General features: G+C 39.7%; 1 protein-coding gene across 2 annotated transcripts in view; it reads right to left on the bottom strand.

Moving 5' to 3' along the window:
* Window positions 1–25768, bottom strand: part of LRP5 (LDL receptor related protein 5) — a 135688-nt gene that overhangs the window by 82255 nt on the left and 27665 nt on the right. The window contains exons 2-5 of one of the 2 annotated variants that reach the window (XM_039552259.1): window positions 20843–21239; window positions 5944–6141; window positions 2184–2380; window positions 360–491 (exon numbers count right to left, since the gene is read on the bottom strand). In XM_039552259.1, the coding sequence (XP_039408193.1) occupies window positions 360–491; window positions 2184–2380; window positions 5944–6141; window positions 20843–21239 (924 nt within the window). Of the gene's footprint in view, window positions 1–359; window positions 492–2183; window positions 2381–5943; window positions 6142–20842; window positions 21240–25768 lie in introns of those variants that run through there. The other variant, XM_010404838.4, reaches the window with a different exon arrangement.

A 25768-nucleotide genomic window follows, 5' to 3' on the forward strand; every position in this document is an offset into this window, starting at 1 on the left:
ACCTCTTCTGCACAATGAATGGGAGGGAGCAGAAGTTTGGCCACTGTCCAAACGGAAAAATGTCCTACATTGAGTTACTTTTAATAAAATCCTTCAGCAATGGGTTCCACATACTACTTCATTCCTACAGGGAACTGGCAACACTAAATACAGACAAAATTCTCCGATTTCTACTACAATGGATTACTTTAGTTCATAAAAATCACCCTCTTTGGTAGCTTGATGGGAGGTTTGGATGCAAAATGACATTTCAGAGTATCAGGCAGCTCCTCTCCACTCACTCCTTCAAGGATCAGCTCTGAAGCAGTGAACCCAAATGACACCAACACTGTGACTGTAGAGAAAAGCCAAGTTCCTACCTGCTTTGCACGTCCTGCCATCGTCTTCCAGCTGCACACCAGTGGGACAGGCACAGCTGTAGAAGGGGTCCCTTGGAGACAGCAGGCACAGATGGGAGCAACCACCATTGTTTTCTTCACATGGAGTGTGAACTTCAAGAAACAAAAGAGATTTATTCTAATTTTTCTAGAAGCCCTAAAGCCCTGTTTTCTCCATGAGGAAGAAATTATAGTTCCCAAATGACTGGCATAAGCTTTAGTGCTAAAAGACAGAGGAATCACAATATAAAATGCTTGATTCCCCCCCTCCCCAGTATCTAACTCCAGGGGCATCTAAATTGAGATGTACGCAACTGATGGGACAACCAGTTCTATGAAAGAAAAGAAAACATAACAATTTGTACAATTCCTCCATTACAGTAGTGTTGCATGTACAGGACAGGGATGGACATAGGACAACTGAACACTCCTTTCTCCTTTAGATGGGAAAAAAATGGCAGCAAGACATAAAACCGTATTAATAAGTAATTATGGATAAATATTGCCACTTATAAAAAATATTTGCAACTTTTGCAAGATTTCTGCAAAACTATAGTTTGAATCATCACCTGAACTACTTTCATATGAAAGCACAAAATGTCTGGCTAATTTGACATATTACTTCCACTGACACTCACAGAGCAAAAAAAAATGGTGAGGAAGGAATCCAAGCCTGATCTTAATGAAGTCAATGGCATCTGAGCTATTTTCAGCATATGCTCTTTCCCTATGTGCTGTATTTTCTTTGTGACTGACTCAGAAATACTATGACCCAAGGCTGGGACATTCCTGGAGCTAAAAGCAATGACAGGAATTCAGCACAGACAAACTCTTATCTGGAGCTGTGAGATAGACCAGGGTGCTGTGCATATCCAGCAACCTCAGTGAAAACTTGCACATGTTCCATCCCCAAGATGATCTCCAAACTCCTGTTGCTTACTTTCAGGCCTGTTTACTCACCTCTTATAAACTTCATTGGAATAACAAATGTTATCTTTAGGGAAGCAGATTTTACAGTTGGCATAAATAAAGAAGCCAGTCCAAACAGCAAGAGTACTTCCTCTAGACACGAGTTGATTCTTCCCAGAGCTACTCAATTACATACATTTCTACAACATTGCTTTTAAGTCCCATTCTCACAATCCTAAAAAACCCCAAGACCTAGACCAACTGCCACATGATATCACATGCACATACAAAATATATGCAGCTCTACGCGATTCTGAATACTCTACATGTGCCTTCCTTTGACGCAGCACCATAGGATATAAAGAAAAATAGAGGCACATGTGTGTTCATATAAAAGCTCAAAACTAAATCCCTTCCATACTAAGATATTCACAAACGATTTGATACGTATTGAAGATAACCATGATCAAGTCTGGACTGCAAAAACTGCACTTACAAGTACAACATGAACATTATATATTTCATGGCAATTCTACTTATTTTAAAAAAGGTTATCATAAGCATTTCTTACAGTTGTCTTTAAAGTAATGGCATTAAAAAGATGTCAGGTGAGTTGGTACCGTTCTTGTTCAAATATTCCAAACCAAAAGAATTCACTGAAGTACCGCACTGGATTTTGGATTTTGGTACCAAATGGGACAGTGAGTGAGCTTACACCAATTCAGGCAGGAATATTCAAAAGAAGGTACAGGATTCTAGCACTTCTACCTTTAGCAACCAATCCCTTGACAAGCATGCAAAACCTTGAAACTGCACACGACTCATTTTTCTGACTAAGGTTTTCCCTGACAGATAAGTAGCAGTCATGCAGAGGGTTTGAGGGAAAGCAGGACATACAGTACGGCTGCCGGTCCGGACTCAGGACCTGGATGTCCATGGGCGAGTACAGGGCAGACAAGATCTCTCTCCTTTTCTCTCCCGTCCTTTTGTTACAGGCGTGGATGGAGCGCGTCTGCCAGTCCGTCCAGTACAGAGTGTCCCCAGACAACGTCAGAGCAAAGGGATGAGTAAGGCTACCTTCAACAACTTTTTGCCTTTTTGGGAGAAAGAGTAAGGATTAAAAAGGGATTGCTTCCACTTGTTACCACACATTAAAAAACCTGGCTTTGTAAAAACTCATAGAGGAACTGTCATCTTTCAACAAATTCATGGGACCAAGAGATTCACCTGCTGATAAAAGTGACAATCAGACTGAAAAAACGTAAAATAAGGTTTTATCCCTTCATAGCACAAGGACACAAATATATTGGGTTTCAGAGCATCAAAGTATCTGATTCGGGCTCTACACTGACCCCTGAAGTTCCTTAACTTCAGGAGCTGTGCAAATACCCAAACACAAGTGACTTTTCAAGGAAACTTAGGTCCAAAGAGTGCTCCTCAGATTAAAGTATTATATGACATCTTTGCCCAGAACTTCAGCTGCACTCATTCTTCTAGCAGAAAAAAGAAGAAATGACCTATGAGTCTCATTAAACAACCCCTCTTAACTTTGTCTGCAGCAGAAACAAGTATTTTTCAGATTAATTTTTAATGTAGAGCAAAGGTCAGTTGTACTTTTCCTAAAACTAAATATTTATAATTAATACAAATCAGAAACATTTCAGGTTTTTTTCAATGACAGATAGCCACACTTCCGAGAATTAGCTGAACTGAAAGCCACAAAACACATGACACTTCTAACATGCTTTCACAGGATCCCAAAATTTATACCTGTTGCAATAAATGTATATCATTTCGATTCAGTAGTTTTGAAGATATTTATTAAGTTGGAGGAAAAATGCCTGACAATTCCTCAGTCAAAACACTAGGTACTCGGTTTCCACAAAATTCATGCATTTTAGGTATACACAAAGGTATGCACACACCTTTCAAATCAGCGTTATGACACAGCAAACCATTATTCAAAATTTTTCATCATACAGCTTTGAGATAGCTGAAGTCTCAGTGCCATCCTGAAGGAAAAGGAGGAACTTAATTTTCTTATACCTATATTCAATCTGCATTCTTTTTTTTATTTTTTTTTTTCCACTGAAGATATTCAAGGAAAAACAAAAAACAGTTAAAATTTGGCAGGGAAAGAATTCTCTTTCATTTTGAGCAGCATAGGTACTTATTTGCATTTTCCAGGGTGGGGGGGAATAAGTACCCCCAAAATTCTTGATATATATTCAGAGACGGACAAGTTTAAAACAGACTGACACATGCAAATGAGCTCTGGCACATACATGAGAAAACAAAATGACTAATAATCTTTCTCTTCCAGAGATAAAATTGAAACTGTTCTAAAAAATTCTTTCTAATTACCATTACTTCTCTTACCATAAAACACAACAGAATAAGTACAAATATTAATTTCACTTTCTCTTTCCACTCTCACCACTGCTCTTTCTCCTTAACTAATAACAGCAGTGGCTGTGTCCTAATATCATAACAGCTGTTTTCCGCTATGTATTGCCCCTATTTCCATCATTCTTAGATATCAAGTCTCCCTTTCTTCTGTAATTACATCCCTTGAAATAGTTCCAGAAAATGTGGTTGCAAATTGAAGCTTGCTAAGAGGCAGATTGCTTCAGTACCATTAATCCACCACACAAAATGCAAATTTCCTTTTTATTTGAATTTTGAGATAATCCTGAATGGATTCTGGGATGGGAGGGGCGGAAGCATTTGAAACATCACAGATTTCTTTATTGTCATGTATGAGTGAAACTTGTTTGCTCCATGTTTAAGGAGCAGAAACAACTTCTGAAGTTACCATCTAGTCTGAACTCTTACTGAAGGTCCACCCTGACACCAGAATCTAGGAGTCCCAACTTCACAGACTTCTGTTTCAACACTGATCAGGGGAATGGAAAAGGGAATAAATAAAAAGTTCATTTAAAAGGAATTATGATTAATATCAATCTTCATGGCATTTTATGAATATACTTAACACTTCAGGAGTTATTACGTTGGACAATACCTGAAAGTTCACGTGCAGTTAGACATCAGGAACTTCCAGAATGTACATTGTACAGGAATATTCTGACCTCAAGCATGCATTTACATGCTCTAGCAGCTGAGTAAAATATGCAAGAGTGAGCCAATTTTTTCTTAATGCAAAATACATTATTTTTTCCTAAAACACTGTTTGATTTATGGTTCAACAGAAATCTGTTTGGGAGGTGGGGCATTGATCTATCACAGAGTAATTTGACAGATTGCTGGAATTAGTGTATTCAAAGGCTTGCTCCCTTTCAGGTGGCCCTGCTCTACCTTAAAATGAGCAGAACAGATTTTACTTGCCCATTATAACCTCAAGGTTTACACACACGTGTAAGTAAAGTCTACACAGGTAGTATGTGCATGAAAACTGCAGAAACGACCTGGAAATCTCACCCTGTGCCACTCGTCCCCAGATAAAACAAACACATTCCTGTTGTATTATACGAAAATCTTTCTTTCTGTCTACAAACCTGCAGCCAGACTTTGAGCTGCCACTGCTTTCTGCAAAGGCCTTTTCCCTTGTCAACACTTTGGACTGTCAGTCTCTCCTTGTCACTTACTACAATGCCCCCATTATCCAGCTCTTACACAGTGCTCTCAAAGGAACTTCAGGGTGTTTTATAAAGCATGTCAATATTGCTATTGGTCTTTTATGACTGTGAAAATCAGGCACAGAGTGCTTCTCAGTAAAAAAACATAAAATTGAAAAACACCATGGAAAATGGGGGGGGGGTTTTGGGAAGGCATATTATTCTATTACACAGAAATATGTAAAATAGAGCTCCTCCAACTTTTCACCAAGGCAAAACACTTTTACTGACACAGGCATTTAAAATGTTATGAAATCATGAAAATGAAAATGTCATTTAAAACTACCTGAAGACCAAAGCCAGACACCAAGGCAGAGATTACTCTGGCAGGACATTTTACTGCATATGATACTCACCCTTCAGGACCAACACAGCCTTCCCATTGAACACTGCACACAATTGAAGATGCAATCTCAAATGCCTGTCTGCCCTGCCTCAAGTGTCACTTCTGCATGTCTACAAAAGCCAAAACTCAACAGCACACTTGGAAAGGAGCCACCAAACAGAATTTCCATACTGCGCTTTCCAGCAAGCTTTAGGAAAATCTGCTTCCTAACTGCCTGTTGTCTGAATCAACCTGAATTTGGTTAATTAATAGGCATGACATAAAGGACATCTTTGGATGGGGCCACAGACAAGTGTCTCTCAATGTGTATTTCCTGTTGGTAAAAAAAATATTAACACTACTGTAAAATCCCAATCACTAGTTAAATGTTATATTGCCTAGGGTCAAAAATAAGCATCTCCAACTATTTTCAAGAAAAGTAAGAGCCTAAAAATGAAAAATCCTGCTGTACAAGAAGGCTGTGAATAGTCTATGTGAAATACTGATACAAATAGTCTTAAAACCAGTTTTATAGTATGTGAGGCTATTTTTTGCAAGGTTGTTAAGAACTGCATTTAAAAAACCCATAAGATATTTGCATTATTCTAGACTACTGGGGAAAAAAAAGCCTCATTTCAAAATGAACACAGAAAGTGAGGAATAACTTACACCTTATTATAGACAAAAGGAAACTTACCTAAAGGAACCATCCAGATTTGCCCTATGAATGAAACTCAGTTTTGCGTCAGCCCAGTAAAGTTTCTGCTCGTCAAGATCTATCGTGAGTCCATTTGGCCAATAAATATCAGAATCAACAATTATCTTCCGCATGCTGCTGTCCATCCCTGCCCGTTCTATTCGGGGTGTTTCACCCCAGTCAGTCCAGTACATGTATCTGAAAGAGACATACACAAATTAAGCCACAAGACACGCCGGAATAGCAGCTCTTTGCAAAGCCTGTAGTGGTACAAACATACAGCAGTGTACAGACACCAGTGTTTACTCCCAAAACTTTAGCATACTTATTAAAGCAAATCAAACCCCAGGGCACAAAAGAAGTCCTTCATTAAATCATCTCACAAGTTTTGCCTCTGCATAATGTATTTACCATTCTTTTCCAATGCTGGGCAGTATGTGATTGTCATAAGCATTTACAACTGAGTACCATCCTTGTGTGGCCAGTTATTATAGTTAATATCCTAAATCACATTCTGAAGCAACTAATTACCTATCCAAGCAGGCAATGGCCACAGCTTAACATCCTTTTGCAAATCTAGAGAGAAAAAAATGAGTAAAATCCAGTGTCCTGAAGTTTGCTTCTGTCAGTAAATAAATCATGACTCCATGAAGACTTAGAAAGACATTAAATTTTTGGATGTGTTTCCCCATTCTCATCCATGTCCCAGTTTCCCTGTCACTCCACCTATAGGCAATTTAAGTAGCCAGAACAGACATTAACAGCATGCATCAACTGGAAAGGACCAGGTCAAAGTGTGGCAAATCACACAACATTTGCATGAAAAGCTGAGACTGTGCAGGTACAAGAGAAATGGTCTGGTTGGAAGAGGACAGCCAGTCCACAGCTGGTAAACATTGCCCAGCATCACATACCCAGCTTGCAAGTTCCACATGCAAACACAACACAGCCAATTCCTAGCACAGCTGCCCCAGGCCAGTCAGAGAAATGATACTGTTTTCCCAGTGCCTTCACAGCCATTTGGGGCATGGGTCTATATCAGGAAGCCTTTGCCCTGAGTAAGGCCTCAAAGAAAACCAGGTATCTGTGCACTGGACCCATCACCTCCCCAGGTTCCCTGAGCTGTATTAGATCAACAGGAGCATCAGATGGGCATCAGCTGGGCAAGCACACTGAGCTGCATCAAAGCTGAGTCCTCCTAGCACTGGAGCTCCAGAAAAACATGGTAAAGAGACATCTATTCAGTCTTGCACAATGCTTAGCCAGATGTTTCATAACCTGGATTATCCCAGACCCTCAGCTCCCCTGAAGAAGACAGCACTCGCTATGCAATCACAGGAGAAACCACGAAAGAAGTAAATGAGTGTGGACTGTGAAAACACACTTATACACAAAAGCTTCATGCTTTATTTTATGAAAGAGAATGCTGTCCACTTCAGGGATGATGTGGGGACTACATTTGTAATTGCTGTCATGTTTCTCTGCAGGGCAGTCTCCCTTCGCTGCCCAAGATCCTCCTACAAACTGCAGAGCCTCTGTAGCTGCTTTACCTGCAGCTGGAACCATCATTTCAGCCAAGGAGGAACAGGCAACTCTACAGTTATCCCCAGCAAGTGACCCTCACAACACACTTAACCTTAAAATGCTCTGATCTCCAGGTACATCCTACACCCCAATTTAAGCGGATCTAAAGTGCTGTTCCAGGGGCCTGTGTTCCCAGAGGCAGTTCCAGGGCAGTCACAGCACCTACTTAGACCACTCTGATCATAGCAGCATCTATAATCATGAGCAGTTTACCCCACTGAAGAGGGGAATATAGATAACCATAGAGATAGAGAGAGAGACAGACAGAAATTGCTCACTTGTATCACAACACACACACACCTGAGTGTGAGGGTAAAACAAGTTTTCTAGTTGAAATAAAAAAGCTTCCATGCAGGTGAGTCTTCAGGTTTCTGAGACAGCTCACATTAGAGTGGCTGAGGCAGAATCATGTCCCCAGATGCCTTCCCAAAGCTTCCTCAGCTCCAGCAACCAGGACAGACTGCTCCTGAAGAAGCAGCAGCAGTAGCTGAGAGCTGCCCCAGTTCACAGGACAACCTATGAATGTAAATTGCCACTCATTTTGGTTTTCCTTAACAAGTCAGGCTGTAATTTGTGGCAACTCAGACTGTGTAGGGAAGCAGCTATTGACAAACAACTAAAGACAGAGAAAAGCAGGCAAAAAAAAAAAACCTGCCTGCACAACCAGTTGCTGAATCACACTGTGACACTGATATGGCCAAATACTCATTTTTGGTCAGGTCAAATCAGTTCTTTGATCCAGCTCATCTGCACTAGCTTGCACCACCTGCATCCAACTCTACACAAATAAAGACAGACAAAAGATGAACTGTTGAATGAAGAAAAACATGGCTATTAGAAGTGACTTTGGGCCATATCATGTGGCCATTGAAATGTATAAGTGCAGACTAAAAAGGAGCTTAGACCAAAATGAAAAATCCCATTTAAGTTACCTAAAAGAAAAAACAATGGAGACAAAACCAGCTAAGTCCTATTAAACCTTTAAAGCAGGTTAAAAGGATGAACAAACATCCCCTAAAATATCATGGAACAAAATTCCTCTCCTCAAGCCTCCCATTAAAATTGCAGCCTGCACTGAAGCTCAATGCATTCAGATGAAGGGGAAAAAAATATAAATTTGTAAACCAAAGGGTCCTCATGGCTTTTCTATGATATTAAAGGAGCTCCAGGTAAAGAGCCCTTTTCCCAAAAAATACTGTTGTTTAATTTCATAGGTGATGTGTATTTACTCGTGGCCTCACAGAGACTTCTGTACAAAAGTAGTACTTTCAAATTCACACACAAATTTGTCACAGGAAAATTACATCTCTACATTTCAGCTCATTACCAGGCACTAAGCTCAATATTATTCAAAGGTTTAACACTACGTGGTATTAGCAAAGTAACTGCACAAAAAATGAAGGGTTAGCAGGATGAAGATGCACTTAGACAACATGGAGAACACTCTAAATGCAGCAGCCTTCTTTCAAAGCACTTCTCTCTCAGCTGGACTTTTTTAAAGCAACATACCCTGCCACCACCTTGTCCTGACTACAGGGTGTCTCTGCCACCTCGCAAGTATCATAAAGCTGATCTCGGTGAACTTTTCAGAGTGTACTGAGTCTCTGCATTAATCAAACACCTAAAGAGGTAAAAGTTTCCTTCCCTCTGTGTGCTCCACAGAATCCCCATGGTCCATCATGGGAGTGCATGCCAAGCCATGGAAAGGCAAATACAATTTTTTGCCCCCATTTAACCCCCTCTCCTTTCCAAAGAGGTTTCCATCCTTTCATCAGGCAGCAGGTGCTGAATTGCCATGAATTCTAGGAAATTTGCTCTGGTTTGGGGATCTCTCAGCACATCAAGACTGTGAATGGGGAGTCTGGAAATCAATGTACGAAGAGATCAGCTGCTCCTGCAGCAGGACGGCTCTTCTCTGGTCTAAGCGAGCCCATTTAAAACCATACCACTGCCAAATGCAGCACTTCTTCTCTGGTGCCCACCCTTGGTGCTGATGTTAGCATTCTACAAGGAAACAAAATTAAAAAACCCAAAACCTTTCAGTTACCTTAGCAAATGATTTGCCTGAGCAATGTTCCCCCACCAGTGGTGCTTAAACAGAGGAGGCAAATACAGGCAGCAACCAGCCAGCTGAAGCTGCCTGTGAAACTTGCCCAGAGAAAGAGGCATTTCTCATCAACTCCCCCTAGGCAAGTCTCAGTCTCTCACCTTTGACTCTGCAATTAGCTAGGGCAGTCCTTCTCCTCCCTCTTCTTCCACCCTTCTCTAGCCTAACATCTAGGCTCTTTTGACATTTTTTTGGCAGCACAAGGCACAACACAGCACTGGACATGAGATTGTAACAGGTCATAAAATGTCATGTTTTAACTGCAATGCCTGAGAGGGATTTTCAAGAATGCATAGTGTCAAGTCTTCCTGGTTTTTTTGCCCTCTTCTGAGTGACAAAGCTAGCTCAAACCAAGTTAAAAATACAGTGTCCTGGCTGAAACACAGAGTCACCTGAAGACAGAAATTTTTTTGCACAAGTTATAAATCCTAGAGAAAAGAAACATCCGTGGTTATTATGGAAAGAATGGCACAAGCTTAGCTAAACCAGCACTGCAAACTTAACTGGAACAGTAACAAGAGAAAATTTTGGGGCAAGGGGAAAGCTTCCTTGATATGATTTGTGATGAAGAGAAAAACAAAGGCTAACTACCCATGAAATAACCCATAGATCTTGTTAAAAATACTAGTCTCCTGTCAAAATTTCTGAAATCTGCTTGCACTAGCTGGTTCATCAGAGAAAGAGCAATACAGGAAAAAACAGTGGAGAAATTAAAGATTTTAATAATGTCCTGACGTCACCATTATGCTTCACGGCTTGCATCTTCCAAATGCCTCCGGTATACAGGATCAATTCTTACACAAAAAACAGACACTCTTGATTGGAGCTTTAAGGACAGGGGGAGAACATGGCAAAAAGCTCCAAGTGGCTTCTCAGAGAAAGAAATCAGTCTGCATGTCTTAACAGTTTATCAGTTTATATGAAGGAACTGATTTGATTAATCCTGATTTAAATTAACTGTAATTCAGAGCCTGGAGTGATAACTGACATATCATTTCTGTAGATGGAAATAAAAAAGGGCTCTCCTAAATTTATTTTTTAAAGAATGCTCAAGAGTCCACATCTCTTATTGGCCTCAACAAAAAAAATAAGCACTTTCAAACAGTCAAGACATCACCAGTGTTTCTGGGACAAATGACAGTTCAGGACTGGCCTTTTTGTTTTTCAAATAGAACCTATTTTGCTGCTGCCCAACACATTAACAATCCCTATCATTTTCATTTCACCATTTAAAAAAAAAATGGGTATTTAGCCCAGATAACATTTCAGAAAAATAAGTAGACTAAGCAAAGAATCTCAGGCTGGTACTACCTGTGCTATTATGCCTCCCAGTTTTTGAAGCCCGTTGAAATGATGCACATTGAATGATAATGAAGATCCTAAGGCAAGCATTTGGGTAGTTGTTTGGTTGATTTTGTTGTTGGTGGTGGTGTTTTTAAATGTAAATTACAGAGTTTAAAATATCCCTGAGCCAGGGCACACCATAAGAATTGTAAGAAACTAAAAATATCAAAACCAGTATCTTTGTACACCTTAGATCAATCACATTTCAGGACTGAGATCTGGTATCTGAGGAGTTTTATATCCTGCTTGCACTGCAATAGGTCAATAAAAGTCTAACAACAGCACTGAGGCTGTAAAAGAAAATGAAAACATGACTTCCTAAAGAGCTAATGAAAGAAAAAAAAAAAGCCCTTGTGAGCAAAATTCATTGGTAAGCAGCTATCACAAATCAACACTCTTTAAAATAATGTAACCAAGCAGCACTACAGAAGCTCTGAACAAAAAGCAGACCTTGGACAAACTTGTGGGTGACTTGATTTAGTTCTTCAGAGATGCTTAAGTGTCTTCCCCCATTACTGGTTTTTAACCCTAACTCCAGGCTTTCAAGGCAGAAAGGAAGTAGGGGCAAGGTGAAAAAGAGACTATCAAATAATAATTTCACAGCACTTGCACCAATTCTGTCCCTAAACTGAACTGCACCTTGCTACACCAAAGAAACCGGCTGGAACAAAGCAGAACAAAAGCCAAAGCTCCACCAAAGATAGGATGTAAATGTACACTTCCTTCTGAACACACAGCCACTATCAGTCCATCCAGTCCAATAGCCAGAAGTACCAGACCCAAGAGGGCACATAAAATTCAGTTCCTGCTCTGTATGTAAGCACAGCAGCTGCAAACTTTGCTACCAAGCTTTCTAGTCAGAACTAAATTAAATGCAATTCAACTGCAGTCAACAAGTCACTGGGTTTTGGCATATAAATTACCACATTGAATCAGGGCTTAAATGGTGCTTCCTGTCTATCAGAAGAATAGGACTGAAAACCACCTTTCAAAAATAAACAGATTTTGAAGCTGGCAAACTGCACCCCAGTGGGGCTTTTTGTTGGCTTTGTTTTTGGGGTTTTGTTTTGGGGTTTTTTTTGGTTGGTTGGTTTGCCTTTTTTCCCCTGCTTAACTCATTTTAAAATTCCAGGTGCAGAAGCAAAACCAGGATGAAGACCATATTTCCCCTCAGTTTTAGAGCTGCAGGTCATTTCTTATTTCCTGATGCTTCATGTCTCTCGTCATCATTTTTGCAAAGATTAGAAATCAGGGCTGTGCCCTCCAAGAGCAGCCAATCAGCCATGTGAGCTGGAAGGTATCACAGACATAATAAAAAGCAGCCAATGCTGCCCAAACACTTTTTCCATCTCCCAAAATGCAGTACAGTTGCCAAACCTTACATAACCTGCTTACACAAAAGGGGCCAGTTGTACAGATGATATAAATCAGTTCAAACCTCTCCAATTTCAACAACGTTCTCAAACTTATACAAGCCCATGGCACAAAACAGGAGTTTACAGGAAATTGCTATGAAGTTTAGATTCCTGCACATTTAAAATTTACTTCCCCCATCCCACCTTTAAAGCTACAAAAACTCCACTGTGAAATTAAATAGCCCCAACTGTTTACAGAAGAAAAGAATGTCTATCTCGCAGAGCATTAAGCTGCAAATTACTTACTCAAATTACCTTTTTTCCCCCCTTTTTTTCAAGCACTGAATTTTGAGACCTGGATGTTCTCGACAAAATCATTGCATCAAACCCAAAAATATGCCACAGCAGGTAATCATTACAACTAATCACATTGTATTCAAAGATGTGTACAAAGCAAACAGAACCCTTGAGAACCAGCCTTCTCCACTACAGTTTTCCTACAAGGTATTTTATTCTAATTTATTATTTTAAAACATATATATTACAGACATATAGTATAGTATACTATTGGCAACTGAGAACAAAGAAGAAAGACATAACTGCCTGTCAACTAATGGATGCTCAAGTATTATTGAAGCGCTTGCAAGAAAAGCCCTCATCTTTACCTGCTCACCCATATGGAAAAGGAGTACAACATCCTAGTGATCTCTCAAAGCTAAACAAGCTGACATTCAATACAGTTTCAAGAGCCCCTTAAAAAGGTTACAAGACAGTGTGAAGCTGAAAAATCCTTGGAGGAAAGGACTCAAGATTTCCAAAAACATTCACCTGCTAAAGGGGGGCAGCAGTAAGGAGACACTTCCAACACTACTGGGGGGTGTTGCACATGCTTTGCAGGTTATGCACTTTCCCCTCTAAAAGCACATTCTAGCACATTTGTATGCAAAAGCTACAGAAAACAGAAAACTCACACGGCCAGGTTCTGAGTATCTCTAAGGCTGGAGACTCCACAACCTCTCTGGGCCACCTGTTCCTGTGATTCATCACCCTCACCAGAAGTTGGGGTTTTTTTTCATTTAAGCAGAATTTTCTCTACTTTAGTTTGTGCTTGTTGCCTCTAGTCCTTTCCCTGGATACCACTGAGAAGAGTCCAGCTCCATCTTTACTCCTTCAGACACACTGACAAGATCCCCTGAGCCTTCTGTTGTCCAGGGCGAACAATCCCAACTCAATTGGCCTTGTCTTCTATGATGGATGATCTGATCCCTTAATGATCTCTGTGGCCCTTGGATCGGCTCACACCAGCATGTCCATGTCTCTCTCGTGCTGAGGAGCCCAGAGTTGGGCACAGCACTTCAAGGGTCGTTTTCACCAGCACGCAGTAGAGAGGGAGGTTCTTGATCTGATGGCAGCATTCCTCCTGATGAAGCCCAGGAGTGCTGTTGGCTTTCTTGACAGCAAGGGCATATTGCTGCCTCATATTCAGTCCATTGACCCCAGGTCCCCTTCTTCTTTCACAAAATGTGAGTTATTTTAGGAAAGGGAAAAACAGTTCAAATCTCACTACATTCAACCCATTTTAAGACACACTGCAGACACTCAAAATTCAGGGTATCCTCGTATCAAAAAGTGCAGAATGAACTGCTGAAACTTTCCATCAGCTTGTGAACATGACTTAACTACACCTACCTGAAGTTAAAGCTAGATTTCCTTCCTCTCTCCATAAGGAACACTGCATTACAACGTATCAGGACAGTCCAAAAAATTGTATCTACACATTGTACTGACTTAATGGAAGAGGGGTGCAGCAAACGTATTGAACAAGAGTAATCCAACTGTGCAAGTCAGGTGCTCTGTTATGCACAGATCTCACAGCTGCTCTTAAACATTTCGCTCAAACCAACACATTTTATGTTTCACTGTGCTGATGTGCTTCAACTCAATGTTTGGGGAAAAGTACACTCCAACTACAGACACGAGTTTGTCAAGGCACGCAACCTAAGCACGTTCATTTGCATGCTTGCAATTTTAAACTCAATAAAAAACAAAACCCTATGAACACCTTCAGCAGGTGGAAAAATTCTAATTTCAGCTTATACTAATGTTTAATTTTATACTAAAAAAAAAAAAATAGAAACATGTTTTGAGTTAAACCAAAGCAACCCATTCATGACAAACAGAACTGTGCCAGTCCAGCCAGACCAACACACTGTATATGCCATAATCTCCACTTTGTGCAGCTATAAAATGCACCCATTAAGTCATCTAATCAAAGAGCTTCCATCACCTCTTTGGTCCCAGAGCATTCCTGACTTCACTCAAGAAACCACTGCAACACACACTGGCACTGTGACAACTAAAGCCATCCTGTTGTTCCTTCTGTTCCCTCAAGAAATGGTGCAGGAATTTAGAAGATAAGAATACAATTCCCAAACTACTTAATAAGACTAAATGTGTACAGGGCAAAGAAGTATCAGTCTCCAGGGCTCAGGATAGGAGGAATCACAGAATCTGCAGCAAAAGAAGAGTGCTAACTGGGGAGGGAGCTAAATGGGCTTATTAAGGAAGTTTACACATTTCCACCCCTTTCCCATGCAATTTTGGGGGGTAGGGGAGAAATAAATCACTTTTCCCATCATCTCTGAACAGGCAGGTCTGCTCTCAAATGAAGCAGAAGGTCTTTGAACAATATGATCTTCAGTCATATCTATGAGCAGGAAAAAGGAGAAATAAGCAAAAGACACTAATGACCTATTTAAAGAAAGGCTATCACCATCAAGGACACTCATCTGAAAATGAGAATAAATAACAATTCCCACAAAAGCTTCAAGTTTCTTATGCATGAGACTATACAGCTATTTGGACTGACAACATATCAAAAGCTTTCCAAGTCCCAGAAATTACAGCCATATCAAGATACTGGATATGACTCTGAACCAATTTTGCAGTTGAGTACTTCTCTTTCATTTTAAGATAATAATTGTGCTACTCATATATTACAGAGTTTCAAATAACTTACCAAAAGCTTCAAAATAATTTTATACTTGCAATTAATAACTAACTAGAAGCACACAGGATATAAACTAATCTCTAGCTTTCAGGCAGCAACAAGCATGTTTCACTCAAAACCCGAGCATCTTCTGCATTTTAAGCAAGTAGCCATGAGTTAGAGTCTCCAAAGAGCAGTCTTTACTCAAAGGACGTTTCTTGCTTTTTTTCCCCACCACTTCCAACAGCCACAAGTTTTTCTTCAGTATTCCCTCTCAACTGTTCCAAAGGAGATTAGACCAGAAGATACACTGTTTAAAAGATGTCATCATTCATGCTTATTTCTACCAAAAGGCTCAGTCTACTGCAGCTCATACAGATCCCAATAATTTCAAGACAGCAGGCCAATATGTGTAACCTTAAGTACCTGCCACGCTGCTGTGAGGGACCAAGGTCCAGGTGAATCATCAGTAAACACCACTGCAGTTTTAAGTGCTGATACAAACACAGCTGTGAGTTAGAACAGCTACAGCTCTGGTTCACGGTTCTGCTTTGATGCTGAGGAAACACTGGATTAACAACTAAGCATGTCTGAGGCTTTTAATTTTAGACTCTAAACTGAAAGCTTTCTAATTGTGATAGCTGTTCCTTCTATATCCATTTTTTAATATCCCATTTGGGGCATTTGTCATCTAATCCTTTCTTCAGTGCCAAATATACTTTAGGTGAATGACAACCACTGCTTGCAGATTTTGGCTGATTTACCATAAGCAACCTGAGGCAATGGCTAAGCCGGGCTATGGCACACACTCCCTTAATGCTGTTGACAACATGATTAGACTTGTTTTAATCTCTAAACTAATAGCCATTCTGAGGAATGCCAAAACAGATGATTTATTTTTAGTACTCCATAATTTTTTTATTATTGCTGTATTCTAATTTGTATCTTATTTCCTTCCCCTGAAGCCTTTGCAATTCCAAAAGGGGAAGATTGCTCCATAAACGAAGTCAGCTTCTGTGGTGGTCCACTGGTACTGGCACTGCCTCTGCCCAACAGACCCACACCACGCCATTTTCAAGAACTAGAATGAGGGAGGGAGTGTAGAGAGAGGTTTACAGCTTTCCTTCAGTCAGTCAAACCAGCTCAAAGGTCCTTATCCTCTTTCACAAGCACCATTTCTACAGACCCCACCGGAGTTAGCAGGCCAGCTCGGGTATGGCAAATTCAACAACCTCAGTGACCACACCAAGTGATGACTGCAGTTATACCCGCACCAAAAAACCCAAAAGACAGCACAACTTTTATTAAGGTAAGCAATTTTTATCTTTCCTTGAAATAATCATTTCACAGACATTTCACAGATGTCTCATTTACCTCTTTGTGCTTCAGCAAATGGAGAGGGCAGAAATTTCTCAAGCATTATTGTCTGCTGAACAAGCCAAGCTATAGAAAATACTGCCTGAACTTGGACAGTAAGCTCACTCCAGAAGGTAACACAGCAGCCATCACACAAGTAGGAACAAACTGAAGATTTATATTAACCAAAGTCAATATCCCTAATACATTGTAGACTTTAATAATGTGAACTTAAGCACTTAGTGAAAATCAGATATGAGGATTATGGATATGCTACAGATGCTCAGAACCAGAGCCCTGTGTTACTTATGTTGTAGACCTAATGACCCTTGTCAACACACATTCTAGGGTGTTCAGATCTAAGACTTTCCCTACAGGACTGAGAATTAACTCATTTGTTTTGGCTACTCATTCATGCATTCTTCTGAAAATTTCTTTTCAGGAAACTGAAGTTTGCTTGCCATGACATGTGATAAAAACTTGTTTTTCAAATACATTCCTCCTTCTTCAGACAATGTCCATGATACTTAAGTTTTCTGCATTGCAGGGAATTTGAGCTACCTCTTTTATCTGGGCTCAAGTAAAATCTTTACATACAAAAAATTCAGTTTTGTTAGAAGTCACTATCCTGAAAACATGGAAATACGTACACAAAGGCTGCAAATTCAAAGTTAATAACACCAACACTATTGAATCCCCCATAAGCCATCTACCTATCAAGAACGTATATAAATGCTAATGTTCTCTGAAACAATACCAAGAATTTTAGCCTAATGTCCACCACTATATAAATTAAGCTTCACATGACCCACAGCAGGACTGGGATCTAAATGTTCAAAACAAAGCATCAGCAAATTTACAGAAAAATATTTTGTACACTCCTCTGTCTTCTTAGTTTATTCTTCATTTCAGGGAAGAATAATTGGATTATCACATATTCTGCTTCATTTAATTCCTAGAATATACAGTGGGTACAGCAAAAAAGTCTTAGTGTGTATGGGAAAGAATGATGTTACATATCAAGCTGACTCCTGTTAATTAGGATACTCTTTCAGAGCATCAGAAGACCCTGTACAATTAATGATTTTCACTAGCTCTGGGAAGAAGAGAGACCCACAGATAAGCTTTAATTGTCTCACAGCTTGCCTTAGAAAAGTGAAATTTTAGGAATGCACTGAATGATCATTTGGGGAGAGGGATCTCTCTTTTTGAGTCATAACCTTGAGACTGAAGAAGGAAGATAGGCTGAGTGTGCAAAAGATGAGGCTCTCTTTAAAAATGTCACTAAACCACCATCATCTGACTTACTGCTTAGGAAGCCCATCAGAACATCTGAAAAATCATACTCCTGAATGTCAGCTGGAAATCACAGAAAAACAGGCTTCAAAAGGAAACTCCAGACATCAACTAGCCCATGTCCTAAGGCTTGGTCATTACACTTCTGATGTTCCTGACAGATGATCACTGTATACTCAATATGCTCTCTATTCTCTCAAATTAGTGTATGTCTTGAAGAATTGCACTCAAAATGGAATAAAACCTACTCATTAAGCAAACACCACTCTGGGCATAACACCCCACTGCAAACACCACCACACAAAGTCCTCCATCCGCACCTGCAGAACAGCCTTACTAAAGCTGAAAGACGAGAGAAGGTGTCACCATTCGGCACAGCGACATGTTATTTCCTCAACAGAAGGAAATTAGATATGCTTGACTTGGAGCATTCTAGACAAACCCATGTTTGGGTACTAATAGTATCAGCTAAGCATTTGCAAACTGCTTATTTGTCCCATTTTGCTTCTGGAAACTGAAGCTGATTAATGAAGTTTTCTTCCTCGTTTTCCAAGCTTCCCACCCACACTTCTCTAGTAGAAGCTGCTAAAAGGACAAAATCACATCTATGGGAATTCTTCCAAACTGAAAGCAAATGACTAGCCACTGACAGATTGCCTCAACCAGTTTTAAGAATCCTAGTATGAGACTCATCAGATCTCATGATCCAGATCCCCATAAACTTACTTAGGTGCTCTGATCTAATCTAATTTTAGCACAAATTCTTACCCTTCTGATAGCTGTAGTAACTATATTAGCCACCTGATTTTAAAAACTTATTTAAAAAAAGGCAAATAGAAAGGTATTAAGTGGTTCTTTTCTCCTACTGTCCCCCACTTTTCTTCCCCTGAGAATACCTGGAACAAGGAACAACTGGTTCTATGGGAGCTCAACCCCAGAGCCTGCTGTGCCAAAATCAAATGTCATGATCACTATTTCACAGATGCACCCAGGAAATATTTCAGAACTACCAGGTGAAATGAAGGGGTTGTAAAAGCAAACCTGAATGTTTTATTCCACAAATATATGTGATGCCTGATTCTTTAAATTTTCTTTTAAGTTTAATATATTAGTTATTTGGGCAACCCTGTCTTTGATTCAACACTTAAAGAAACAGTCAAAAGGCAAGGAACTGCATCCACTTAGGAGAAGTCAGTGGCATTGGCATTTCATGCAAAGTGCCATACTACTCTCTGTAATCCATCTCACCGTGAAATACTCAATTTAACATCATATTCTCTCTACATCTAATTAACCAACATTAATTAATTCTGCATAGATTACTTGCTGTCAGGATATAACAGCATACCTGTTAACTTATTTAAAACACCTCTACACAACAATTTGCTGTGGGAAGAATTCCTTTCACCTAAAGGCATCTGTAGGGAAGGCAGGATTAAGAGGATAAGGATGCCTCTGGAAAAGTCCTTTGGCCCAAAGTCACTCCACTTCCCCTTTTATTGGTAATGGCTGTACCTTTCCAAACATTACCTGAAGGGTACAGGCAGCTGCAGCATTTGGTATGTCAATAAAACGGAGGGTTTTGTTTCTTTGGGTACACACAGTTTCATTTAGCATTTGTACACCCTTTATGTATTAATCATAAATGTACCTGTAACTCCTCATGTTCATCTGGGAAGCCTTATGCAGGAAACACTGCAAAAATAACTGGACAAAGTTCCAGTCTGTGGCATGGAAGGTGCTCACACTGTGATCTTAAGTTGCCCTCTGTTGCTTAGTTTCCATTTCTGCTTCTCATACACCTGAAACAGGTAGTTTCTCAAGAAACTGTCCATTTCTCAGAGCAGGATAAGCCACCAAACACTTTATTTTTATGGTTTATACTAAGCTCTTGCATTAACTCAGCATCACTTTACAAAGAGGTCAGACTCAGTGAAAATATCAGTCAATGACATTTTCCTACAGGTGAGAAACCTACCCAAATATACCCTAGAGGAAGGTAAAGTGATCTCTGAGAAAGTGTGAAAATGGCACATCAGTGGCACAGTGGATCTGTGCACACAAGAGAAATGCACCTCAGTTCTCTTTCCTCATTTTCACAGGGGTCCATCTAACACAGAATATATTTAGTCATCACTGCAATGAATGCCAGGCCCAAAGGACACAACACCAGCACTGCTTGTGCACAGAGAGAGCAAACAGCACACATGAAACAGTGGGGAGGACTGAAGAGGGAGGGAGGAACCATACACATATGCAAGCATTTTCAAGAGCACTAGAAGTGACACATTCAGCCTGTACTCTTATTACTTCCTAACATGTCACCTTACACCACTGAGAACCCACAGTTTCACCTGGATTCTTTTCCTTGCTGGCACAAACATTATTATTCAACATCATCACTTAAAAATATCCTGATTTTGTTTACCACAGCATAGCAAGTGAGAATTCCTGTTTCAACGCATGCAGATTTGCATATGTTGCTGTCTACATTAGACATCACATATAAAAGCAAAGTTAACTTACCAGACAAGATAATTGAGAAAATCATAATAATAATAATAATAAAATGCTTGGAAAATTAATTACTTTTCCAAAGTGCAATGGGATAAGCCAGGTAATTATACTGGTTGAATATTTGGCTTGGCACCTAAGAACAGCTGTATTGTTCTTTTTGGCTCAAGGTCTGGGCTGCCATTTCTTGCCACAAAATATTTAAGCTCAAACATATGTTCAGTTACAGATCTTTAGAAAAGTACCTCGGGAAAATGTAAAATGAAACAAAAGGCTATGTGTTCTTTTTCTTTTCAGAACTAAAATCTCAACGTAAATCACCACCATGTCCATTTAAGCCAAATTAATATTTACCCGTGAGCCGGATCCAAAGCTATTGCCCTGGGCTGATCAAGGTCTTGCCAGAAGAGGACTTTTCTAGATGTTCCATTGAGATTAGCTACTTCTATCCTATTGGTTTCTGAATCCGTCCAATAAAGTTTTTTCCCAATCCAATCACATGCCAGGCCATCCGGGGAAACCAGACCAGAAATGATGACATTCTGCACCACATTCCCAGTTTGGTTAATGTAAGTTTGCTTGATGGCTTCTTCACTCACATCTGTCCAGAAAACGATGCCTTGTGAATACTGGAAGTCAACCGCAGCAGCATCCTCTAAACCACTGACCACCACAGTGGACTCCAGCTTCGTGCCTCCAGCGTCCACGAGCCGGACATCCCGCCGGTTGGCAAAGAGCAGAAAGGGAGACGCTACAGGAGAAAAAAATGAAAACATGTTAGCATTACAGGCATCTACAGATGTTAAAGAGCTGACCATGTATGTGGGTGGCACAGGAGGATTTCTTTTCCCAGACCAGCAGGGCAGGGAGTACCGAAGAAGTGTCACATAGGAGAAAAATGCGCAGTGTCCAAAAATCTCTTCCTTCCCTATGTCAGACAGAGGTGTAAAAGAGAGATGGAAGAGCAGGACCAATTCTTTGTCTATGGAATATGAATAGCATCTTCCACATAGTTAAGAGTTCAAACCAAGACCTTTCAATAACACTTTCAACAACACCTTCTGCCTGTTGTTCTAACAACAGACAAATTAGAACAAATTAAAGTCTTCATGGTTTAAAAGCTGGGTTCAACCAGTTGAGTTAGTAACAACACACAGAAAGCAAGCCCTGATGCCTTTTAGTAGCAGGCTAGTAGCACCAGATACAACACCCTGAAATGCTCCTACCAAGCACCCTCCCAAACAGCAAACACTTGTGACAGAGTTTCAGAACTACTGTCTTCTCTCCCACACAATAGCAAAAGAGAAATTCAAGACAGAGTTTGAAGGCAGACATGATGTAGATTGTGGAAGTTTGTGGAGATTGATGTTAGCTGAAAGAGGCAGCCAGAGCCAAAAGACAAAGGTTTCCCAGCTTCCCCAATCTACCCAATTTTTCTAACTCAAGCAGTAGCTGCTGTAGTTCTATGACTTCCAGCTTCATGTGCAATCATTTCCCCTGACGTGCTGCCTCCAATGTACAGTCAGCAAAGGTCCAATCATTTGCCACTCAACTCAAGGAACAACACACAGAATAGAGCAGCATATATTACATCTCCTGTGGCTTCCAGCCTGCCATATAAACACCTTTAGTTTTAAATTCATGTTACTGTATGCAACATGTAAGAGTTGCTTCTTGATATTGTCTTTCAGATTCAATTCCTCCTGCAGTTTTTTAAAAAAGAAGACAGTTTACAGAGTGTCTGAACTGCAGGTCTGCAATGCTGGCAGCCCTGTCAGATGCTATTGCCTTTCTCGTGAATTCTGGCTGTGGGCACACTCTTACTGAAGAGTGTGTGCCACTGCACATCCTTGACAACTGCTAACATGTTTACATGCAGGCCAAAAACCTCAGTCAGAATATACAATTCAACTTCAGATGACCTCAAAAATATGCATAAAAATTCGGAGTTTTTATTGTTATTCTCCACGGTCTTTTTTTTCCCCCCAAGTCAGGAAAGAGATTGCTTTATTTTCCTTTTTGAAGGAATAGTATGCTGATGTAATGAGGAAAATTTACATCACCTGGTTATTTTAGTGAGGGTCTTGGAGAGCAAAGAGAAGCAATTGTTATCATTAATGTTTCACTGAAAATATAGTATCTTTGTTCTCTATAATATTTAACTCAAGAAAGTTTATACAGCTTGAGGAGAATTACTTTCAAAGAAACAAAGTTTCAGCATCCCTCCTATTTCATTTCCTAGCTTGCCAAGTCCTCCTCTCAGTCATCTTCAAAAACACTAGGAATAGTATCAGGAAAGCCCGACAGGTTAGTTATTGCAAACAGACAAAAAAATGTCTAGAATACCAAAGTGCTTGTTTTCTTCTCTGCAACTCATTGGCTCCCCATAGCCACGTCTGTTTTAAGTGGCACTGCATCAAACCATTTGAACACTTGGGAAGTTTCATGTTAGCAGGCTCTAAGTCACAAATTTCGGGCAAAGACCTCCTCAAGTTATGCACACTGCCTCATAAAACCAGCCCCACATCCAGTCAAAGAATAAAGCTGTAAAAAGCCTATGTAGAAATTTTTAAAAAATATTGTCCAAAAAACATGTTTAGAGCAACATGAATAGATGTATTTTCATCAAGACATTTCCATGCTGAAGGCATTAATAATGCTACTACAAAGGAAAAATGAACTTGAAATATCAAGTCCCATCAACAGCAGAGGAACTCAACAGCTTCTTAACTAAAGATCAGACATGAAAAATGTCTAATCCGATCAGTATCAACATTATCCCAGCTCCCCATCCCTTTCAACGGATTTCTTCCCCACTGATGTACACAGTAGGGCAGCAGCATGCAGATAACACATTAACCACCGTGTTCTCTGTCACTTCTGTGCCTCAGAGTCATCCTGATTGAAGTGCAGCCGCATTGTGCTGGCCATGAGCACCCAGCAGGGAAATCACATTGCCCTGCTTGCAACTGTGTTAGAACTTCACTGCAAACTGATTGATGATTGAAGATGGCCAGGCTTTATCCCCTTTAAGAACGAGGAAGTATTCCACTTCCTTTAGAAAAAGGCAAAAAGAGAAGGCAGAACTCTGATTCTGAAAACTGTGTTCACTTCTCTGCTCCTCCCCACCAGCCTATTTTTTGATTCCAAATTTTTTTAAAAAATGGTTACAGAGCCCTTTTAGAGCAATACTGGTTGGAAAAACAAACAAACAAACAAGGAAAAGAAAAAAACTCTAACAAAAAACAGTGATCAAAAGAACTGCTTCTCTACACTAATTCTTGCCTGGAATGCTGCTGAAGAAACCTCGTGTCTGTCATATAAATAAAAGAAGTAAAGCAAAAGTCAGTAAAGCAATTAAGTACTCTGCTTCCACCATCTTGTATTTATAACTTCAGATCAGAATGTGATGGCTCACGAGCAGGCAAAGTTAGTTCTGGTAACTCTACAGCTTCCACTAAATACAACTTCCAAGATGTCCCAAGAAAAGTTCACAGAACTTTTCAAATTTTCAACACTCTCAGTTAGCAAGCAGTAAATCTGAAAGAGGCAACCAAGACAGGAAATGTGTTTCTAGAAAGATAGATGCAAAGCATTTAGTTTCATAAAATTACTAAACTAAACAGTTTAGCAATTCAAAAGATACATTCATACTCTACACAATGACAACCAACAGGGTTTTTAAGGCATTAGAATGAGAATCAAAGCTCAAAAAGCATCAAAACAAATGGCATTGACCAAAAGTTTGATTTGCTGTGCTATCAATAAACCATGCTAGAGGTACAAGGTCATCCCACCCATACATGGTGCAAGTTTATTTTGAATCCCACGTGAAAATAGAATCAAAACTTCATTCCCAAGAACATGAAGACCCATCTCCTTCCAAATCATGCTGTCTTCTCAGTCCTGAACTGGGCTTGATGGTCCACAGAACATGCTTATCCTTGATGCATTTAATTCTTTACTGCACAAGTCTTGACAAGGTAAACTGGAAGGCCAGTTAACAGGAGTTTCTGAGGAGAGGGGTGGGGGAGACCCAAAAAAAACCAGCAGTAACTGACTACCATTAACTTTCAAATGAGCTTATTTGTTTCACAGGAGGAAATATCCCTTGCTTGAGAAGTTATTCCATGGTTTGAAGATTAAGAGACTCAAACAAACACTCAGTGTTACGCTCTATTTTGATCAGCAATACTCTTGACAACTGCAAATTGCTTGAAAAAGGAAACACTAGTTTCTATTTTGAAAAAATAGAAGAATAAACAGTGAAAGGATGAATGCTGAATGTGGAGGATAAACTGTTTATATCCAGTCTATTACCACCCAATTGAAATGACATTTTAATGTAGTCACAAAAAAAAAAAGTATTCTTTTTCAGTAAAATTAGAACAGTTCATATTTTTCCATAATAGGCAGTATTTAAAACGTCTGTACATAGCTGCAGCTCACAGTCTTTGGACAAAACAAAAAAAGAACCTGAAATCTCACAAATTTTCAAATAAACTCTAAACAGATAACAGCCTGAACTATACAAAGTTACAGAATTTCTTCTTGCAGCAATTCTACAATCTTACTTGGATCGTGCAGTACTTGATCAAAACCACTTCATTCTAGAAAGACATATTATTTCTGTGCAAAAACCCACCAATTTTCCTGTGGTTTTCTGCTAACTGGAAAACACACCCTTGACCTGACAATGTAGTGAGCTATCTACACAGAGACCTATTTGTACAACTGTGTGAAAACAGAGCTTCTCATCAGTCTATTAACAGCAGAAAAGGAAACATTTCTGATCAGGCAGGGTAGGAATCAAGCAAGGGTTCAATTTCCAGCTTTGCCTTTGATCCTTTAAATGCTCATTCCTTGTTGGTGGCTAATTACTAAATTTTAATTATTTTACCTGAATCAGGGAAGTTGTTTTGTGCAGACATAACTTAAGACGGGAGGATTTGTACACTTTTGTATAATTCATTTGGTTGACCACCATAAACAGTATCAGTTTCTGAATTCAGTTGTTAACTTCCTTTGTTTTAATTGTACCAATCACATTTAGAGCATTTGAATTTTAGTAAGTGCTTCAGGGGTACCCATTAGCCCCAGCAAAGTGACATGAAACAAACAACTAAATAGTGCACTATATGGTCTTTGCTGTTAGTTTCAGTAATAGCTTCCTAAAAACCAGTTTGACAGGGCTCAACTTACATATTTAGACTAAGATGATCATGAATAATAATCAACAGCACATTTGTCATCAGTTGATGGTTTTTTGCAAAGCTGCAA

Source organism: Corvus cornix, chromosome 5 (assembly GCF_000738735.6).
Source record: "Corvus cornix cornix isolate S_Up_H32 chromosome 5, ASM73873v5, whole genome shotgun sequence".
In the NCBI taxonomy this organism is placed as follows: domain Eukaryota; kingdom Metazoa; phylum Chordata; class Aves; order Passeriformes; family Corvidae; genus Corvus; species Corvus cornix.